Source organism: Oncorhynchus masou, chromosome 5 (genome assembly GCF_036934945.1).
Source record: "Oncorhynchus masou masou isolate Uvic2021 chromosome 5, UVic_Omas_1.1, whole genome shotgun sequence".
In the NCBI taxonomy this organism is placed as follows: domain Eukaryota; kingdom Metazoa; phylum Chordata; class Actinopteri; order Salmoniformes; family Salmonidae; genus Oncorhynchus; species Oncorhynchus masou.
The window spans coordinates 43,541,084-43,558,233 of record NC_088216.1 but is presented as its reverse complement, the minus strand read 5'-3'; the positions used below and the strand labels follow the sequence as shown (position 1 = coordinate 43,558,233).

Here is a 17,150-nt window from a genome sequence, read left to right as displayed (position 1 = left end):
AAAGTGTTTAGCTCACTTAATATAAATTAAAAGTACGGAATAATGCATGTAGTAGAGTGCCAAGATGGAGGCACAGTGGCTTCAGTTTGGGGAAGGCCATTTCCTGTTTCAGCATGACAATGCCCCCTGTGCACAAAGCGAGGTCCATACAGAAATGGTTTGTCGAGATCTGTGTGGAAGAACTTGACTGGCCTGCACAGAGCCGCCCTAACCTCAACCCTGTCGAAAATCTTTGAAATGAATTGGAACACCGACTGCGAAGCCAGGCCTAATCGCCCTACATCAGTGTCCGACCTCACTTACGCTCTTTCGGCTGAATGGAAGCAAGTCCCCACAGCAATGTTCCAACACCTAGTGGGAAAGCCTTCCCTGAAAAGAGGAGGCTGTTATAGCAGCAAAACTCCATATTAATATAATACAGTACATGGCCAAAACATCTCATTCCAATATCATGGGCAGTAATATGGAGTTGCCTTTGCTGCTTTAACAGCCTCCTCTCTTCTGTGAAGACTTTCCACTAGCTGTTGGAACATTGCTGCGGGGAATTTGTTCCATTCAGCCACAAGAGCGTAAGTGAGGTCAGGCACAGAGTGAAAGTTAGACCAACTGTGTAAGATACCTTAAAAATCAGTATATTTTTTTAATGCTTTCCTGTCTTGCGTAATATGGAGTTGGCTGTGTGTTGTACAAAGGCACAATCATTATTTTAATTCGGTTGTTTTTGCTTATGCATCAGCTCTAATATGCATATGGGTGTTTTGAATGAATCATCACCTTAGCAAGAGCTGTTGTGTTCGGCTTCGAAAGAAACATCGACAAAACGACCACGTTTCCCCACTCCGTTTCCCCCGGTTGTTGAACTTCTCGCTTCAAATTTGATCGGTCACAGCGAGGTGACTCCTAAAAGCGCGATACTCGTTTTCGACGATGTCGTTTTCCCCATTGCATTTGCGCTGTCAGAGTGGTCAGAGGGGACAGAGTACCAGGCCGTTAGTGACCTGCCGGTCATTTAGCGAGTTGGGTACTACACCAGGGGTGCATTAGATGGGATTAACCGCGACTCAACTGGGTCACATGGCATTTTACTGCGGCTGTGGTGACTGCCGGTGTGGCAGTGATACGGTCACCGCAACATTCCTAGTGTGGTGAAGGACACCTGGCACTCTCTGCAATGTTTTCTGCTACGAACAGGTCGATTCATATATCTCCAGATCATATTGAAGACGGAAGAGTCTATGATATTCTGGCAAAAAAAAAAAAAAAAAAAGCTTTCATGCTAACGGAACTAGCATAAGGCTAACACGAGTCCCGATACTCACGAATGTAGCCTACTTGCCTCAACTCTTGCACTCAAAACGCATCGTATCTGCCCATAGGTGAAAGCGATGGAAGGATTTGGGAGGGGATTTTTTTTTTTTTTTTACAAAAAGGTGACGGCATCTCCCAAAGAAAGGCGGCAATAACAAACGTCACCTTTTGTTTTTAGGAGATGCCGTCACCTTTTTTTTTTAGGAGATGCCGTCACCTTTTCAATTCTGGGATAATGCTTTACCCAGACGAGCACCCGGTTCCAGAGAAGCCGTCGAGTAACGTCGACATTTCTAAATTCTATCTTGAGATGTTGTTTTTTGCCCTGTCCAATTCACAAAAGCTGAAGGAGATGATGACTTTGCTTAACCATTGGGATACACTCATCCTCGAGCGTGAACTTACACATTGTGAAGGACACACCAGCCACAGTGGGGGTCTTTGGAGCCCAGACACTGGCCACAGGTGGTGTACTGCTCACAGCTCTCCACTGGTACCCTGCTCACCTACAGAGACAGAAAAAGAGAGGGGAAAATGAGAGCGAGAGAGAATGCTGTTAGCATTCCAAATCAGATTAAATAAATTAAGTGCACACCATGCTAGTAGGATGACACACACACACACACACACGTGCGTGTCTCGGACAACACCCGGGTGTGAAAGCAAGCTTGCGTGTGCAGGACTGTAACAGCAAGCGACAGTATGGGAGTGTGTGCAAATGTGACTGTGCGCATGAGCGCGTGTGTGTGTGTGTGTGTGTGTGGAACTACTTCACAGCGATTAGAGTTAACAGCCTGCTGATGCATGTTCCACAGGATCAGCCTGTAAGTTAACCCTCTACTCTAGAGTAGGCTGATGACAGATGTCTAGCAATAGATGACCCCCCCCGTGTGTGTGTGTGTGTCTGATATGATGGCTGGGTACTCTGTTTCTTCTGCAGGCACCCTTTAAAATCATGTGTTGGGAAACGGATCCCTCTAAAACGGTAAGTAAGACCACTGAACACCTCCCCCCCAGGGGTCGTCATTGGAGCAGGGTGAGGGGATCACACAGGCGTGGAGACACACCTGGGCAATCAGCGACACATCCTCTGTCGCCGTCTCTCAAACACGCACACACACACACACACACACACCAGCTGGAGGCAAGCCAAGTGGAGGCTCACTTTACAACAAGAGAGGGGGAGAGGTGGATGAGGAGAGGGGGATGAGGAGAGGGAGGAAGCTAGAAAAGGGACATATGGTAAAGGGACTTCACCAGGCTGAGGGGTAAGGAGATGGGCCTGGTCAAGTATGTGTGTCAGGAGACGGTCATGGGATGGGAGGGGGGGGGTTCACATGAACAGTATCTATGTGATCCTGTGTGTGTGTGGTGTGTGTGGGCCCATCATTCCTGTGGAGAAGTGGTGACGTGGTGGGAGCCGTCAGGTAGCCTAGCGGTTAAAGAGAGTTGGGTCAGTAACCAAAAGGCTGCTGGTTCGATTCCCTGAGCCGACAAGGTGAAAAATCTGCCGACATGCCTCATGAGCAAGGTACTTAACCTTTATTTAACTTACAGGGGCAATTAGGGTTAAGTGCAATAAAATAAATAAAAGCCGCTCTGGTTAAGAGCGTCTGCTAAATGACTGTACATAAGAGAGTCAGATACCCTCATAGGGCTGAATCCTACTGTTTCCTCTACAACATGTAACATTTACTATCATTGGGTGGGAGCAGCACTGTCAAACGCAAACATGCATCTGTCGCACTTAAACCACATTAGAGGACAAGTACATTAGAGTGTCTAGTTTGAGAAACAGACGCCTCACAAGTCCTCAACTGGCAGCTTCATTAAATAGTACCCGCAAAACACCAGTCTCAACGTCCACATTGAAGAGGCGACTCTGGTTAGAGCCAGTTTGCGCTGTTCTGTGAAGAGAGTACTACACAGCGTTGTACGAGATCTTCAGTTTCTTTGCAATTTCTCGCATGGAATAGCCTTTATTTCTCAGAACAAGAATAGACTGACGAGTTTCGGAAGAAAGTGCTTTGTTTCTGGCCATTTTGAGCCTGTAATCGAACCCACAAATGCTGATGCTCCAGATACTCAACTAGACTAAATAGGGACAGTTGTATTACCTTATTTAAATCAGGACAACAGTTTTCAGTTGTGACAACATAATTGCAAAAGGGTTTTTCTAATGATCAATTAGCCTTTTAAAATGATCAACTTGGATGAGCTAACACAACGTGCCATTGGAACACAGCAGTGATGATTGCCGATAATGGGCCTCTGTAGATAATACGCCTATGTAGATATTCCACAGCAACTTCCAGGCTACAATAGTCATTTACAACATTAACGATGTCTACACTGTATTTCAGATCAAATTGATGTCAATTTAAAAATGGACAAAAAAAAAAGTGTGCTTTTCTTTCAAAAACAAGGACATTTCTAAGTGAACGCCAAACTTTTGAACGGTAGTGTATATGTGCCGTATATTCTAGCCTGAAGGACAGTTATCTTAGGTTCCCAGAAGCATCCAGTGAGGAGTTGGCCAGCTGCCCGGACGGGACACAGAGAGAAATGAAGTGGTGCTGAAGAATGTTAGAAAAAGGAAGAGACTTCTCGCAGCGGATCGGCTCGATGATATAAGACCCCTCTCGCATGTGGAATCCTCTGTTTTAACGAGTGGCGAGGAGTGTGTGAGTGTGTGTGCACGCGAGCGAGCGTGCGTCTGCCTCTGTTCATAAAAGAGCATTCCCGTAGGCTCTTTTACATTCGTCGCGTGAATGACCTCAAACTACCGCCATCTTGCTTTCTTATTTACCATTTGAAACCAAAGCTGGAACTCAATCCCACTTTCCGTCTCCTTCCTTTTGTCATGCTCAACTATTTATAGACGACGACAGATCTCCGGCTATAAAGTTTCCACCCTTGTTCCCCAATCTGTTTTTACAGTAACCGTACATGCCATCACCTTCTGTTAAAACGCAGTGCTAACAGGCTTTGTGATGGCCGCCCGATGGTTCAAAGGCCCCCGTTAAAAGCTTTCAATAGACGCGTGAATTTACCATAAACTCAAGGGATTTTTTAAAATAAAAATGGCGGTAGGGGCCATGGAGGACCCGCCAGAAATAAACTGAGGGACGGGGGACACCACAGATGGGTGGATCTTCCCCTGGTGTGGATTATCTAGTCCCTTCGGGCAGTGTTCTTCGATCATGGATCCCGGGGGGGGGGCTTTAGCCCAGCATTTACATACCCATTTCCAATCAATCACAGGCTTAAACGCTGAATAGTAAATGAGCTGTGTCAGTGCAGGGTTATAAGAAAATCTTGGGGCTCGACCAGAGGACAGGGGTGGAGGTAGGATGAAGGGGGGGGGGGGGTGACTGCAGCACTGAATCAGCTCAGCTTGCCTGTCAGAACTCATCTGTCACGTAGCCAGCTGACTCCCGGCAGGTTATGATGAGATTGAGTAAGGCGCTACAGTTATTCCCTGTCATCAGAGTGTCAGTCTCCACCCCCACACTCTACGCGACTCTCCCTAGCATTAGTGCAGCGCCCCATTTCAATAAACGTCTATCATCCTCCATCAGCCGCGCGGTTTAATCTGTGCTCACATGGAACCCGTGCAGAAATCGATACGGCCCGGGAATGGCAGCGGAAATCAAAACGGACGGGAGGGAATGTATTATAGGGGAGATGATAGAGGAGTCATGAGCGTGTATTGTAGCCTAGCGACTTAGCCCAGCAATAGGGCATAGGCTTCCATTGGGGATATATGGGGAAATCGGTGGTTTGTGTAGCTAAGCTAGCCGGCTGCAGGACTATCAAAACCAGGCTAGCGTCCTTATTGACTGACTTGTAAGGGCTTAGACGGATCGATGACTGGGGGTCTGTTTGATACGTTGACTGATTGGTGATAAGAAGGGAGAAAAACAGTGTGTGGGGGTGGGGGGTGGGTGGACACACACACACACACACGTCATACCCTTTGAAACTGACCTGTGTTCGCTCAATATATATCCATCTGTAGGACAAGGAGAGGAGGCAATGGATACACCTCCCGATGGATGGGCCCATGAAACCAGCATTATCATATTCTCCATGGTGATTGCTATCCTCTTTCCTCTCGGCTCCTCCCTTTCAGCTCCCTCCCTTTCTACCACTCGCTCTTTATTCTCTCCATCTGTGCTTCCTAAAATATTTCCCCTCCTCTTCAGTGCACTTCCACTAGCAACACTTGGGCCTTCTATAGAGACTGCTTCTTGAAGTTGCCAGAGTGTCTACACATACTGCAGAGTTGGAGTCCTTGACATGCCCTAGTACTCTATGTACTACCTAGTATGAATTGGAAAGAATGTGGAATTGGAATGAATGGAGATGAATGAGAATGAACGCACACGGCTGTGTGTGGTACACAGGATGGACGGGAGAGACGTCGTCTTCTTAAACATGCCATTCCTCCCCAAATTTCTATTATATATATATATATATATATATTTTTTTACATTTACCTTTATTAAAGCAGGAAAAGACCCTTAAGGTTTTGAGAGGGGGACCTGGCAAGAGGTCAGCAGGAAGTAGTCAGTAATTGAGATCTGAACGAACGAGTGAGATCGCTACTGCACTGTACACATTCTCTATATGCCTATCCTAGTAGACAACTACGGCATGTCATCATTTAGATGGGTGCCGATGCATGTTCAGCTCACTCTGTAGAAATTGTCCAAGGCCATGTAGAGTAGGGGGGAGAGACAGACAGACAGACAAAGATAGCTATCCTCTCATCTCCAATCGCATCAGAGGCCCATTCCATTCCAATTCTAAGCTTGTCTAATCAAAATCTTTATCTCCGGTACTCATCCCCCCCTTCATACCCTGGGTCCAACCAAGCCCCGGGTCCAGTCCTACCTTCCCACTAGCCTCTCCTCTCCAGATCTGGGTTCAAATACTATTCCAATACTTATATCTGTGGTCGATGAGCTTAACTGGCATAATGGAATCAATACAAATAAAAAAAAGTCTAAAAATGACAAAGCCCACCAACCCGGCACTCCAGGCAGCCTAAAGTAAACAAAACAACAACAACAACAACAAAAAGTATCTGAAATATTTCAAATAGAATTTGGACCCAGGTGTGATAGAGAGAGATGGAAGCAGCCAGACAGGCCACGGGCCCTGGTAATTAACTGCTGGAGGAGATACACAGCTCCATGGTAAATTACTCTGTCACTTTTGTAAATTGACTTTTTGAAGACTGAGGCACAACAAGCCTCGCCTCTCTCCCCCGCCTGGCATATCCATTATCAGAGAGAGAGTAAAGAAAGGGAGAGAGTAAGAGAGAGAGTAAGAGAAAGAGTGTAAGAGAGAGAGTAAGAGAGTGTAAGAGAGAGAGAAAGAGAGAGAGAGAAAAAGAGAGAGAGAGAAAGAGAGAAAGAGAGAAAGAAAAAGAGAGAAAGAGAGAGAGAGAGAAAGAGAGAGAGAGAAGAGAGAGAGAGAGAAAGAGAGAGAGAGAGAGAGAGAAAGAAAGAGAGAAAGAAAGAGAGAAAGAGAGAGATACAGCCCGGGATCCCGGTTGTGATACAGCCCGAGATCAAACCAGGGTCTGTAGTGATGCATCTAGCACTGAGATGTAGTGCCTTAGACGGCTGCGGCACTGTCCAAAAAGACCAAAACCAACAATGTCAATGGCATGGTTGTGTGTTACCTTTATGTGGTTTACATGCCAAATTCTTAACCCGTTCACCCTACGTTGGCCTCTGAATGGCTTCTCTCCATGCCAATCACATGCCACACCATCTTTCCATCCAATCACAATTGAGCAGCAAAGCTACAGAATTACCCATACAGACAAGGCATGATTGAGAGGCAACATATCACTTATTTAAAACAATCTCCCCTATTCCTTTCGTCCATCCCTCTTCCCCTAACATTATCACATCCCCCATCGTTCCGACACGCCTCGAAAAACACCAAACTGAAAAGCGAGAGAAAGAGGGGGGTGTTCTCGTGACAGCCTAGGAAGAGCGCGAGGAAGAGAGAGCGAGAGAGAGCGCGAGGGAGGGAGAGAGAGAGAGGGAGAGAGCGCGAGGGAGGGAGAGAGAGCGCGAGGGGAGAGAGGGAGAGAGCGCGAGGGAGGGAGCGCGAGGGAGAGAGAGCGCGAGGGGGAGGGAGAGAGCGAGGGGAGGAGAGAGCGAGGGGAGGAGAGAGAGAGCGCGAGAGAGAGAGTGCGAGGGAGAGAGCGCGAGAGAGAGAGCGCGAGCGAGAGAGCGAGAGAGAGAGAGCGAGAGCGAGAGAGAGAGCGAGAGAGAGCGCGAGGAGAGCGAGAGAGGGAGGAGAGAGAGAGAGCGCGAGGGGGAGAGAGAGAGAGCGCGAGGGAGGGAGAGAGAGAGAGCGCGAGGGAGGGAGAGAGAGAGAGCGCGAGGGAGGGAGAGAGAGAGAGCGCGAGGGAGGGAGAGAGAGAGCGCGAGGGAGGGAGGGAGAGAGAGAGCGAGAGGGAGGGGAGAGAGAGAGCGCGAGGGAGGGGAGAGAGAGAGCGAGGGAGGGGGAGAGAGAGCGCGAGGGAGGGGGAGAGAGAGAGCGCGAGGGAGAGGGAGAGAGAGAGCGGGGGGAGGGAGAGAGAGCGGGAGGGAGGGGGAGAGAGAGCGGGAGGGAGCGAGAGAGAGAGCGAGGGGGGAGGAGAGAGAGAGGGAGAGAGAGAGCGGGAGGGAGAGAGAGAGCGGGAGGGAGAGAGAGAGAGCGGGAGGGAGGGAGAGAGAGCGGGAAGGAGGGAGAGAGAGCGGGAGGGAGAGCGAGGAGAGAAGCGAGGGAGAGAGAGAGAGGGAGAGAGAGCGAGGGGGAGAGAGAGCGAGGGGGAGAGCGAGCGAGGAGAGAGAGAGCGAGGGGGAGAGCGAGCGGGGAGAGAGAGCGAGGGAGAGAGAGAGCGAGGGAGAGAGAGAGCGAGGGAGAGAGAGAGCGAGGGAGAGAGAGAGCGAGGAGAGAGAGAGAGAGAGAGAGAGAGAGGGAGAGAGAGCGAGGGAGAGAGAGGGGAGCGGGGAGAGCGCGAGGAGAGAGCGGGAGAGAGAGCGGGAGGGAGGGAGAGAGAGGGAGGGGAGAGAGAGAGAGGGAGGGAGAGAGAGCGGGAGGGGAGGGAGAGAGCGGGGAGGGAGGAGAGAGAGCGAGGGGGGAGAGAGCGGGAGCGGGAGCGAGCGAGGGAGAGAGCGCGAGGGAGAGAGAGCGAGGGAGAGAGCGCGAGGGAGAGAGAGAGAGGGAGGGAGAGAGAGCGAGGGAGAGAGAGCGAGGGGAGGAGAGGAGGGAGAGAGAGCGAGAGAGAGAGGGGAGAGAGAGGGAGAGGGGAGAGAGCGAGAGGGAGAGAGCGAGGGGAGAGAGAGCGAGGGAGAGAGAGGGAGAGAGAGGAGAGAGCGCGAGGGAGAGAGAGCGAGGGAGAGAGCGCGAGGGAGAGAGAGCGAGGGAGAGCGAGGGAGAGAGCGCGGGAGAGAGAGCGAGGGAGAGGAGAGAGCGAGGGAGAGAGAGCGAGGGAGAGAGCGAGGAGAGAGCGCGGAGAGAGAGCGGGGGAGAGAGCGGGAGAGGGAGAGAGCGAGCGGGGAGAGAGAGAGAGCGGGAGAGGGAGAGAAGCGCGAGGAGAGAGGGGAGGGAGAGAGGGAGCGCGGGAGAGAGAGGCGAGGGAGAGAGCGAGAGGGAGAGAGGGAGCGAGGGAGAGAGCGAGAGCGGGAGAGAGAGGAGAGAGCGGGGAGAGCGAGAGAGCGCGAGGGGAGAGAGCGCGAGCGAGGAGAGAGAGAGCGAGGGAGAGAGAGAGGAGGAGAGAGGGAGAGAGAGCGAGGAGGGAGAGCGGGAGGGAGAGAGCGAGAGAGCGGGAGGAGAGAGCGCGAGGGAGAGAGCGCGAGGGAGAGAGCGGGGAGGAGAGAGAGCGAGGAGAGAGAGCGAGGAGAGGGAGAGAGCGAGAGGGAGAGAGAGAGCGAGGGAGAGAGCGAGGGGGAGGGAGAGAGAGCGCGAGGGGAGAGCGGGAGGGAGAGGGAGAGAGAGCGAGAGAGGAGGGAGAGAGCGAGGGAGAGAGGCGAGGGAGAGAGGGAGGGAGAGAGCGAGGAGAGAGCGGAGCGAGGGAGAGGGAGAGCGAGGGAGAGAGCGCGAGGGAGAGAGAGCGAGGGAGAGAGAGAGCGAGGGAGAGAGAGCGAGAGGAGAGAGAGAGAGGAGGAGAGAGAAGAGGGAGAGAGAGAGCGAGGGAGAGGGGAGAGAGAGCGGGGGGAGAGCGCGAGGAGAGAGCGCGGGGGAGAGAGAGCGAGGGAGGAGGCGAGAGCGGGGGAGGGGAGAGAGCGGAGGGAGAGAGAGAGAGCGCGAGGGAGAGAGAGGGGGAGAGAGAGAGCGAGGGAGAGAGAGAGGAGGGAGAGAGAGAGGGAGGGAGGGAGGGAGGGAGCGAGGAGAGAGGGAGGGAGGGAGAGAGCGGGGGAGGGAGGGAGGGAGAGAGAGCGGGGGGGGAGGAGAGAGGCGAGGGAGCGAGGGAGGGAGAGAGAGACGGGGGGGGGGAGAGAGAGCGCGGGGGAGAGCGGGGAGAGAGAGAGGAGGGAGGGAGAGGAGAGAGGGAGGGAGGGAGAGAGAGGGAGGGAGAGAGAGCGCGAGGGAGGGAGAGAGCGGGGGGGGAGAGAGAGCGGGGGGAGGGGAGAGAGAAGCGGGGGAGGAGCGAGGGAGGAGGGGGGAGAGAGAGAGCGGGGGAGAGGAGCGAGGGAGAGCGCGGGGGAGCGAGGGGAGAGAGCGAGGGAGGGAGAGAGAGAGCGAGGGGGAGGGAGAGAGAGCGAGGAGCGAGAGGAGAGCGAGGGCGGGGAGAGAGAGAGAGAGAGGGGAGAGAGAGAGGAGGGAGAGAGAGAGAGCGAGGGGGAGGGAGAGCGAGGGAGAGAGGCGGGGGAGGAGAGAGAGCGCGGGGGGGAGAGCGAGGGAGAGAGCGGGGGAGGGAGGAGAGCGGGGAGAGGGGAGAGAGAGAGCGCGGGGGGAGAGAGAGAGGAGAGCGAGGGAGGGGAGAGAGAGCGAGGGGAGGGAGAGAGAGCGGGGGGAGGGGAGAGAGCGAGGGGGGAGGGAGAGAGAGCGCGGGGGAGGGAGAGAGAGAGCGAGGGGGGAGGGGAGAGAGGGGAGGGGGGGGGAGAGAGAGCGAGCGGGGGAGGGGAGAGAGAGAGCGAGGGGGGGAGGGAGAGAGAGCGCGGGGAGAGGAGAGGAGCGAGGAGGGAGGGGGGAGAGAGAGCGGGGAGGGGGGGAGAGAGAGAGCGGGGGGGAGAGAGAGGCGGGGGGAGGGAGAGAGAGAGGGGGAGGGAGAGAGAGAGCGGGAGAGGGGGAGAGAGAGAGCTGGGGAGGGAGAGAGAGAGCGAGGGGGGAGGAGAGAGACGGGGAGCGCGGGGAGGAGAGAGAGAGAGAGGGGGAGGGAGAGAGAGAGAAAGGCGGGGAGGGAGAGAGAGCGAGAGAGGGAGGGAGAGAGAGAGCGAGGGGAGAGAGGAGAGAGGGAGAGAGAGAGAGAGGAGGGGAGAGAGGAGAGAGAGAGAGGAGGAGGGAGAGAGAGCGAGAGAGCGGGGGGGAGAGAGAGAGAGGGAGGAGGAGCGGGAGAGAGAGCGAAAGGGGGAGGGAGGGGGAGAGAGAGCGCGAGGGAGCGGGGGAGAGAGAGCGAGCGAGGGAGGGGAGCGAGAGAGAGCGAGCGAGGGAGGGGGAGAGAGAGAGGGCGAGGGAGCGGGGAGAGAGAGCGAGGGAGAGGGGAGAGAGAGAGAGGGAGGGGAGGGAGCGCGAGGGGGGGAGAGAGCGCGCGAGGGAGGGAGAGAGAGCGGCGAGGGAGGGGGAGCGAGAGAGCGCGAGGGAGGGGGAGAGAGCGAGCGAGGGAGGGGGAGAGAGAGCGCGAGGGAGGGGGAGAGAGAGCGAGGAGGGAGGGAGAGAGAGAGGGGAGGGAGGGAGGGGGAGAGAGAGAGGGAGGCGAGGGGGGGGAGGGAGAGCGAGAGAGAGAGAGGGAGGGAGGGGGAGAGAGAGAGAGCGAGGGAGGGGAGAGAGAGAGAGCGCGCGGGAGGGGGGAGAGAGCGAGGAGAGAGGAGGGGGAGAGAGAGCGAGGCGAGGGAGCGGGGGGGGAGAGAGAGCGCGAGAGGGAGGGGGAGAGAGAGAGCGAGGGAGAGGGAGGAGAGCGCGAGAGAGAGGAGGGGGGAGAGAGAGCGAGGGAGGGAGGAGAGAGAGAGGGAGCGAGGGAGGAGGGGGAGAGAGAGCGAGGAGGGGAGGGAGGGAGAGAGAGAGAGCGAGGGGGGAGAGAGAGCGAGGGAGAGAGCGAGGGGAGCGAGGAGAGAGAGAGGGAGGGAGAGAGCGAGGAGAGCGAGGCGAGGGAGAGAGAGAGCGAGGGAGGAGGGAGGAGAGAGCGAGAGCGAGGGCGAGGGAGGGAGAGAGAGCGAGAGCGCGAGAGAGAAAGCGAGGGAGGGAGAGAGAGCGAGGGAGCGAGAGGAGCGAGGAGAGAGAGAGAGAGCGGGGAAGGCGAGGGAGAGCAGGGAGAGAGAGCGAGGAGAGAGCGAGAGAGGGGAGGGAGCGAGAGAGAGAGAGAGCGAGGGAGAGGGAGAGCGAGGGAGAGAGAGAGAGAGGGGAGGGAGAGAGAGAGAGAGAGAGGAGGGAGGGAGAGAGAGAGAGCGAGGAGGGAGCGGGAGAGCGAGGAGAGAGGAGCGAGGGAGAGAGCGAGGGAGAGAGAGCGAGGAGAGAGGGGAGAGAGCGAGGAGAGGAGGAGCGAGGGGAGAGAGGGGAGAGGAGAGCGCGAGGGAGGAGAGAGAGAGGGAGGGAGGAGGGGAGAGCGCGAGGGGGGGGGAGAGCGGGAGGGAGGGGGGAGAGAGGCGCGCGAGGAGAGGAGGGGGAGAGAGCGAGCGGGAGGGGGGAGAGAGAGCGAGGGCGAGGGGAGAGCGAGGGGAGAGAGAGCGAGGGAGCGAGAGCGAGGAGGGGGAGAGAGCGCGCGAGGGAGGGGGAGAGAGCGGGCGGGAGAGGGGGAGAGAGGAGAGCGGGAGGGGGGAGAGAAGCGGGAGGAGAGGAGGGGGAGAGAGCGCGGGGAGGGAGGGAGGCGAGCGTAGGGGAGGAGAGAGCGCGCGAGGAGGGGGGAGAGCGGCGAGAGGGAGCGAGGGAGGCGGGAGGAGGGCGGGGAGAGGAGCGAGCGAGGGAGAGAGAGAGAGGGAGAGAGAGAGAGAGCGAGGGGGAGGAGCGGGAGAGAGAGAGCGAGGGGGGGAGAGAGCGCGCGAGGGGAGGGGGAGAGCGAGAGAGGGGGGGGGGAGAGAGAGCGAGGGAGCGAGAGAGGGGAGAGCGCGCGAGGAGGAGAGCGAGGGGAGAGAGCGAGGGAGGAGGGGAGGAGAGAGAGCGCGAGGGAGGAGAGAGCGAGGGAGAGGGGAGAGAGAGCGAGGGGAGAGGGAGAGCGCGAGGGAGAGCGGAGAAAGCGAGGAGAGAGAGGGGAGAGAGAGAGCGAGGGAGGGGGAGAGCGCGAGAAAGCGAGAGGAGAGCGCGCGGGGAGAGAGAGCGCGAGGGAGGGAGGGGGAGGGAGAGAGCGCGCGAGGGGAGAGAGAGCGCGCGAGGGAGAGAGGGAGGGAGAGAGAGCGAGGGAGGGGGAGAGAGAGAGGGGAGAGAGGGAGGGAGAGAGAGCGAGGGAGGGGGAGAGAGAGCGCGAGAGAGGAGAGCGCGAGGGAGAGAGAGAGCGAGGGAGCGAGGGAGGGAGAGCGAGAAAGCGAGGAGGGGAGAGAGAGGGAGGGAGAGAGAGAGCGCGAGGGAGAGAGGCGAGGGAGAGAGAGAGAGCGCGAGAGGGGAGAGCGCGCGGGGAGAGAGAGCGGAGAGAGGGAGGGAGGGAGAGAGAGCGCGAGGGAGGGGGAGGGGGGAGGGAGAGAGAGCGAGGGAGGGGGAGAGAGAGCGAGGGAGGGGAGGGAGAGCGAGGGAGGGGGGGAGAGAGCGCGAGGGAGAGAGAGCGAGGGAGCGGGGAGAGAGAGCGAGCGAGGGAGGGAGAGAGAGAGCGCGAGGGGAGAGGAGCGAGGAGGGAGAGAGAGCGCGAGGGAGAGAGCGAGCGAGGGAGAGAGAGCGCGAGGGAGGGAGCGAGGAGAGAGAGCGCGAGGGAGAGAGGAGCGAGGGAGAGAGAGCGCGCGAGAGGAGAGCGAGGGAGAGAGAGAGAGGAGCGAGGGAGAGGAGCGAGGGAGAGAGCGAGGCGAGGAGGGAGAGAGAGAGCGCGAGGGAGAGCGAGAGAGAGAGGAGAGAGAGAGAGAGAGAAAGCGAGGGAGAGAGAGAGAGCGAGGGAGGAGAGAGAGCGAGGGAGGGAGAGAGAGAGCGGGGAGGGAGAGGAGGGAGAGAGAGCGCGAGGGAGGGGAGAGAGAGCGAGGAGAGGGAGAGAGGGAGGAGAGAGAGCGCGCGAGGGAGGGGGAGAGAGAGCGCGAGGGGGGGGAGAGAGAGCGAGGGGAGGGGAGAGAGAGCGCGAGGGAGGGAGAGAGAGCGAGAGGGAGGGGGAGAGAGAGCGAGAGAGGAGGAGAGGAGAGAGAGAGCGCGAGCGAGGAGAGGGGAGAGAGAGAGAGCGCGAGGGGGGGGAGAGAGAGAGCGCGAGGGGGGAGAGAGGGGAGAGAGAGAGAGCGAGAGGGAGGGGGAGAGAGAGAGGGAGGAGGGAGGGGGAGAGAGAGCGAGGGAGGGAGGGGAGAGAGAGAGCGAGGGAGGGAGGGAGAGAGCGCGAGGGAGGGAGAGAGAGCGGGAGGGAGGGAGGGAGAGAGCGCGAGGGAGGGGAGAGAGAGAGCGCGAGGGGAGGGAGAGAGAGAGGCGAGGGAGGGAGAGAGAGAGCGCGAGGGAGGGAGAGAGAGAGAGAGCGCGAGGGAGGGAGCGAGAGAGAGAGCGCGAGGGAGGGAGCGAGAGAGAGCGCGAGGGAGGGGGGAGAGAGAGAGGGAGGGAGAGAGGGAGGGGGGGGAGGGGAGAGCGAGGGAGGGAGGGGGAGAGAGAGAGAGAGGGGGAGGAGGGAGAGAGAGAGCGAGGGAGGGGTGAGAGAGCGAGGAGGGAGGAGAGAGAGAGCGCGAGGGAGGGATTGAGAGAGAGCGAGGGGGGGAGGGAGAGAGAGCGAGGGAGGGGGAGAGAGAGCGCGAGGGAGGGGGGCGAGAGAGGGGAGAGAGAGCGAGGCGAGGGGGGGGGGAGAGAGAGGGAGGGAGGGAGGAGAGAGAGAGAGCGCGAGGGGGGAGGGAGAGAGAGAGAGAGGGAGCGAGAGGGGAGGGAGGGGAGAGAGAGCGCGCGAGGGAGGGAGAGAGAGAGAGCGAGGGAGGGAGAGAGAGAGCGCGAGGGAGGGGGGAGAGAGAGCGAGGGAGGGAGAGAGCGCGAGGGAGGGAGGGAGAGAGCGCGAGGGAGGGAGCGGGGAGAGAGCGCGAGGGAGAGAGAGAGAGCGAGGAGCGCGGGAGAGGAGAGAGAGCGAGGAGAGAGAGAGAGCGAGGAGGGGGAGAGAGAGAGCGAGGGGGGAGGAGGGAGGGAGAGAGAGAGCGCGAGGGAGGGAGAGAGAGAGAGAGGGAGGGGGAGGGAGAGAGCGCGAGGGGGGGAGAGAGAGAGAGCGCGAGGGAGGGGGAGAGAGAGCGAGGGAGGGGGAGAGAGAGAGAGCGAGGGAGGGAGAGAGAGAGCGAGAGGGGAGAGCGCGAGGAGAGAGAGAGAGGGAGGGAGAGAGAGAGAGCGAGGGAGCGAGAGAGAGAGGGAGGGAGGGAGAGAGAGCGCTCGGGAGCGAGGGAGGAGCGCGAGGGAGGAGAGCGCGAGGGAGGGAGAGAGAGAGCGCGAGGGAGGGGGAGAGAGCGCGCGAGGGAGGGAGAGAGAGCGCGAGGGAGCGAGAGAGAGCGCGAGGGAGAGGGAGAGAGCGAGAGGAGAGGGAGAGAGCGCGAGGGAGGGAGAGAGAGAGAGAGAGAGGGAGGGAGAGGAGAGAGAGAGGGAGGGAGGGAGAGAGAGGGGCGGGAGAGGAGAGAGAGCGGGAGGGAGGAGAGAGAGGGAGGGAGGGAGAGAGCGGGGAGGGAGGAGAGAGAGCGGGAGGGAGGAGAGAGCACGAGGGAGGGAGGAGAGAGAGAGCGGGAGGGAGGGAGAGAGCGGGAGGGGGAGGAGAGAGAGGGGAGGGGAGAGAGAGAGAGAGGGAGGGAGGAGAGCGGAGAGAGAGAGGGAGGAGAGGGAGGAGAGGAGCGCGAGCGCGAGGGAGGGAGCGAGAGGAGGAGGAGCGAGAGAGAGAGAGAGGAGTGAGAGAGAGGGGAGAGAGAGAGCGCGAGCGGGGAGGGAGGAGAGAGAGAGCGCGAGGGAGGGAGTGAGAGAGCGCGAGGGAGGAGAGAGAGAGCGAGGGAGAGAGAGAGAGGGAGGGAGTGAGAGAGCGCGAGGGAGGGAGAGAGAGAGCGCGAGGGAGCGAGAGAGAGCGCGAGGGAGCGAGAGAGAGCGCGAGAGAGGGAGAGAGAGCGCGAGGGAGGGAGTGAGAGAGAGAGAGAGAGGGAGAGAGAGAGGGAGCGAGGGAGGGAGCGAGAGAGAGAGCGAGGGAGGGAGCGAGAGAGAGAGAGGAGAGAGAGAGAGAGAAAGAGAGAGCGGGAGGAGAGGGAGAGAGCGGGAGGAAGGGAGAGAGAGCGGGAGGGAGGGAGGGAGAGAGCGCGGGGAGGAGAGAGAGCGGGGAGGGAGGGAGAGCGCGGGAGGGAGGGAGAGAGCGGGAGGGAGGGAGAGAGCGGGAGGGAGGGAGCGCGAAAGGGGAGGGAGGGAGCGAGAGAGAGAGCGAGGGAGGAGAGAGCGAGGGAGAGAGAGAGCGAGGGGGAGGGAGCGAGGAGGGAGGGAGCGAGGAGAGGAGCGTGAGGGAGGGAGCGAGAGAGAGAGGGGAGAGAGGAGCGCGAGGGAGGGAGTGAGGGAGAGCGCGAGGGAGGGAGTGAGAGTGGGAGAGGGAGGAGGGAGAGTGAGAGAGAGGAGGGAGGGAGTGAGAGAGAGAGAGAAGGGGAGAGCGAGGGAGGAGTGAGAGAGAGCGTGAGGGAGGGAGTGAGAGAGAGCGCGAGGGAGGGAGTGAGAGAGAGAGAGGGAGGGAGCGAGAGCGCGAGGGAGGGAGTGAGAGAGAGCGAGAGGAGGGAGTGAGAGAGAGCACGAGGGAGGGTGTGAGAGAGAGCACGAGGGAGGGTGTGAGAGAGAGCACGAGGGAGGGTGAGAGAGAGAGCACGAGGGAGGGTGAGAGAGAGCACGAGGGAGGGAAAGTGAGAGAGAGCACGAGGGAGGAGAGAGAGAGAGCTAGGGAGAGAGGGAGTGAGAGAGCGAGAGAGAGAGGGAGGGGGAGAGAGAGCGAGGGAGGGAGAGAGAGAGGAGGGCGAGGGAGGGAGTGAGAGAGCGCGAGGGAGGGAGTGAGAGAGCGCGAGGAGGGAGTGAGAGAGCGCGAGGGGAGGGAGTGAGAGAGCGCGAGGGAGGGAGTGAGAGAGCGCGAGGGAGGGTGAGAGAGAGCGCGAGGGAGGGTGAGAGAGAGCGCGAGGGAGGGTGAGAGAGAGCGCGAGGGAGGGTGAGAGAGAGCGCGAGGGAGGATGAGAGAGAGCGCGAGGGAGGATGAGAGAGAGAGCGCGAGGGTGGGAGTGAGAGAGAGAGCACGAGGGAGGGAGTGAGAGAGAGAGGGCGAGGGAGGGAGTGAGAGGGAAAGAGGGAGGGAGTGAGAGGGAGAGACAGAGGGAGGGAGGGAGAGACAAGATGGGAAACAGAGAAAAACAGAAAGCGATAGCTGAGCACGATCTCCCAGATTAAGACACATGAAAACCTATTCCAAGCCGGCAAATGATCCCACCTGACTATATCTCCTGCCTCAGGTGCCACATTCAAAGGGGATTGCCATCGTTCAAACTCTTTTCTTTCGAGAGCGAGGGAAGGAGGGGGAAATGGGGGAAAGGAGGGTGAGA

General features: G+C 58.6%; 1 protein-coding gene across 1 annotated transcript in view; it reads right to left on the bottom strand.

The window, feature by feature from the left end:
• The window catches only part of LOC135539624 (plexin-A1-like), a 284,575-nt gene that overhangs the window by 133,848 nt on the left and 133,577 nt on the right, over window positions 1-17,150 (bottom strand). Inside the window, 1 exon segment of the mRNA XM_064965616.1 lies at window positions 1,714-1,814. Within this exon segment, the coding sequence (XP_064821688.1) occupies window positions 1,714-1,814 (101 nt within the window).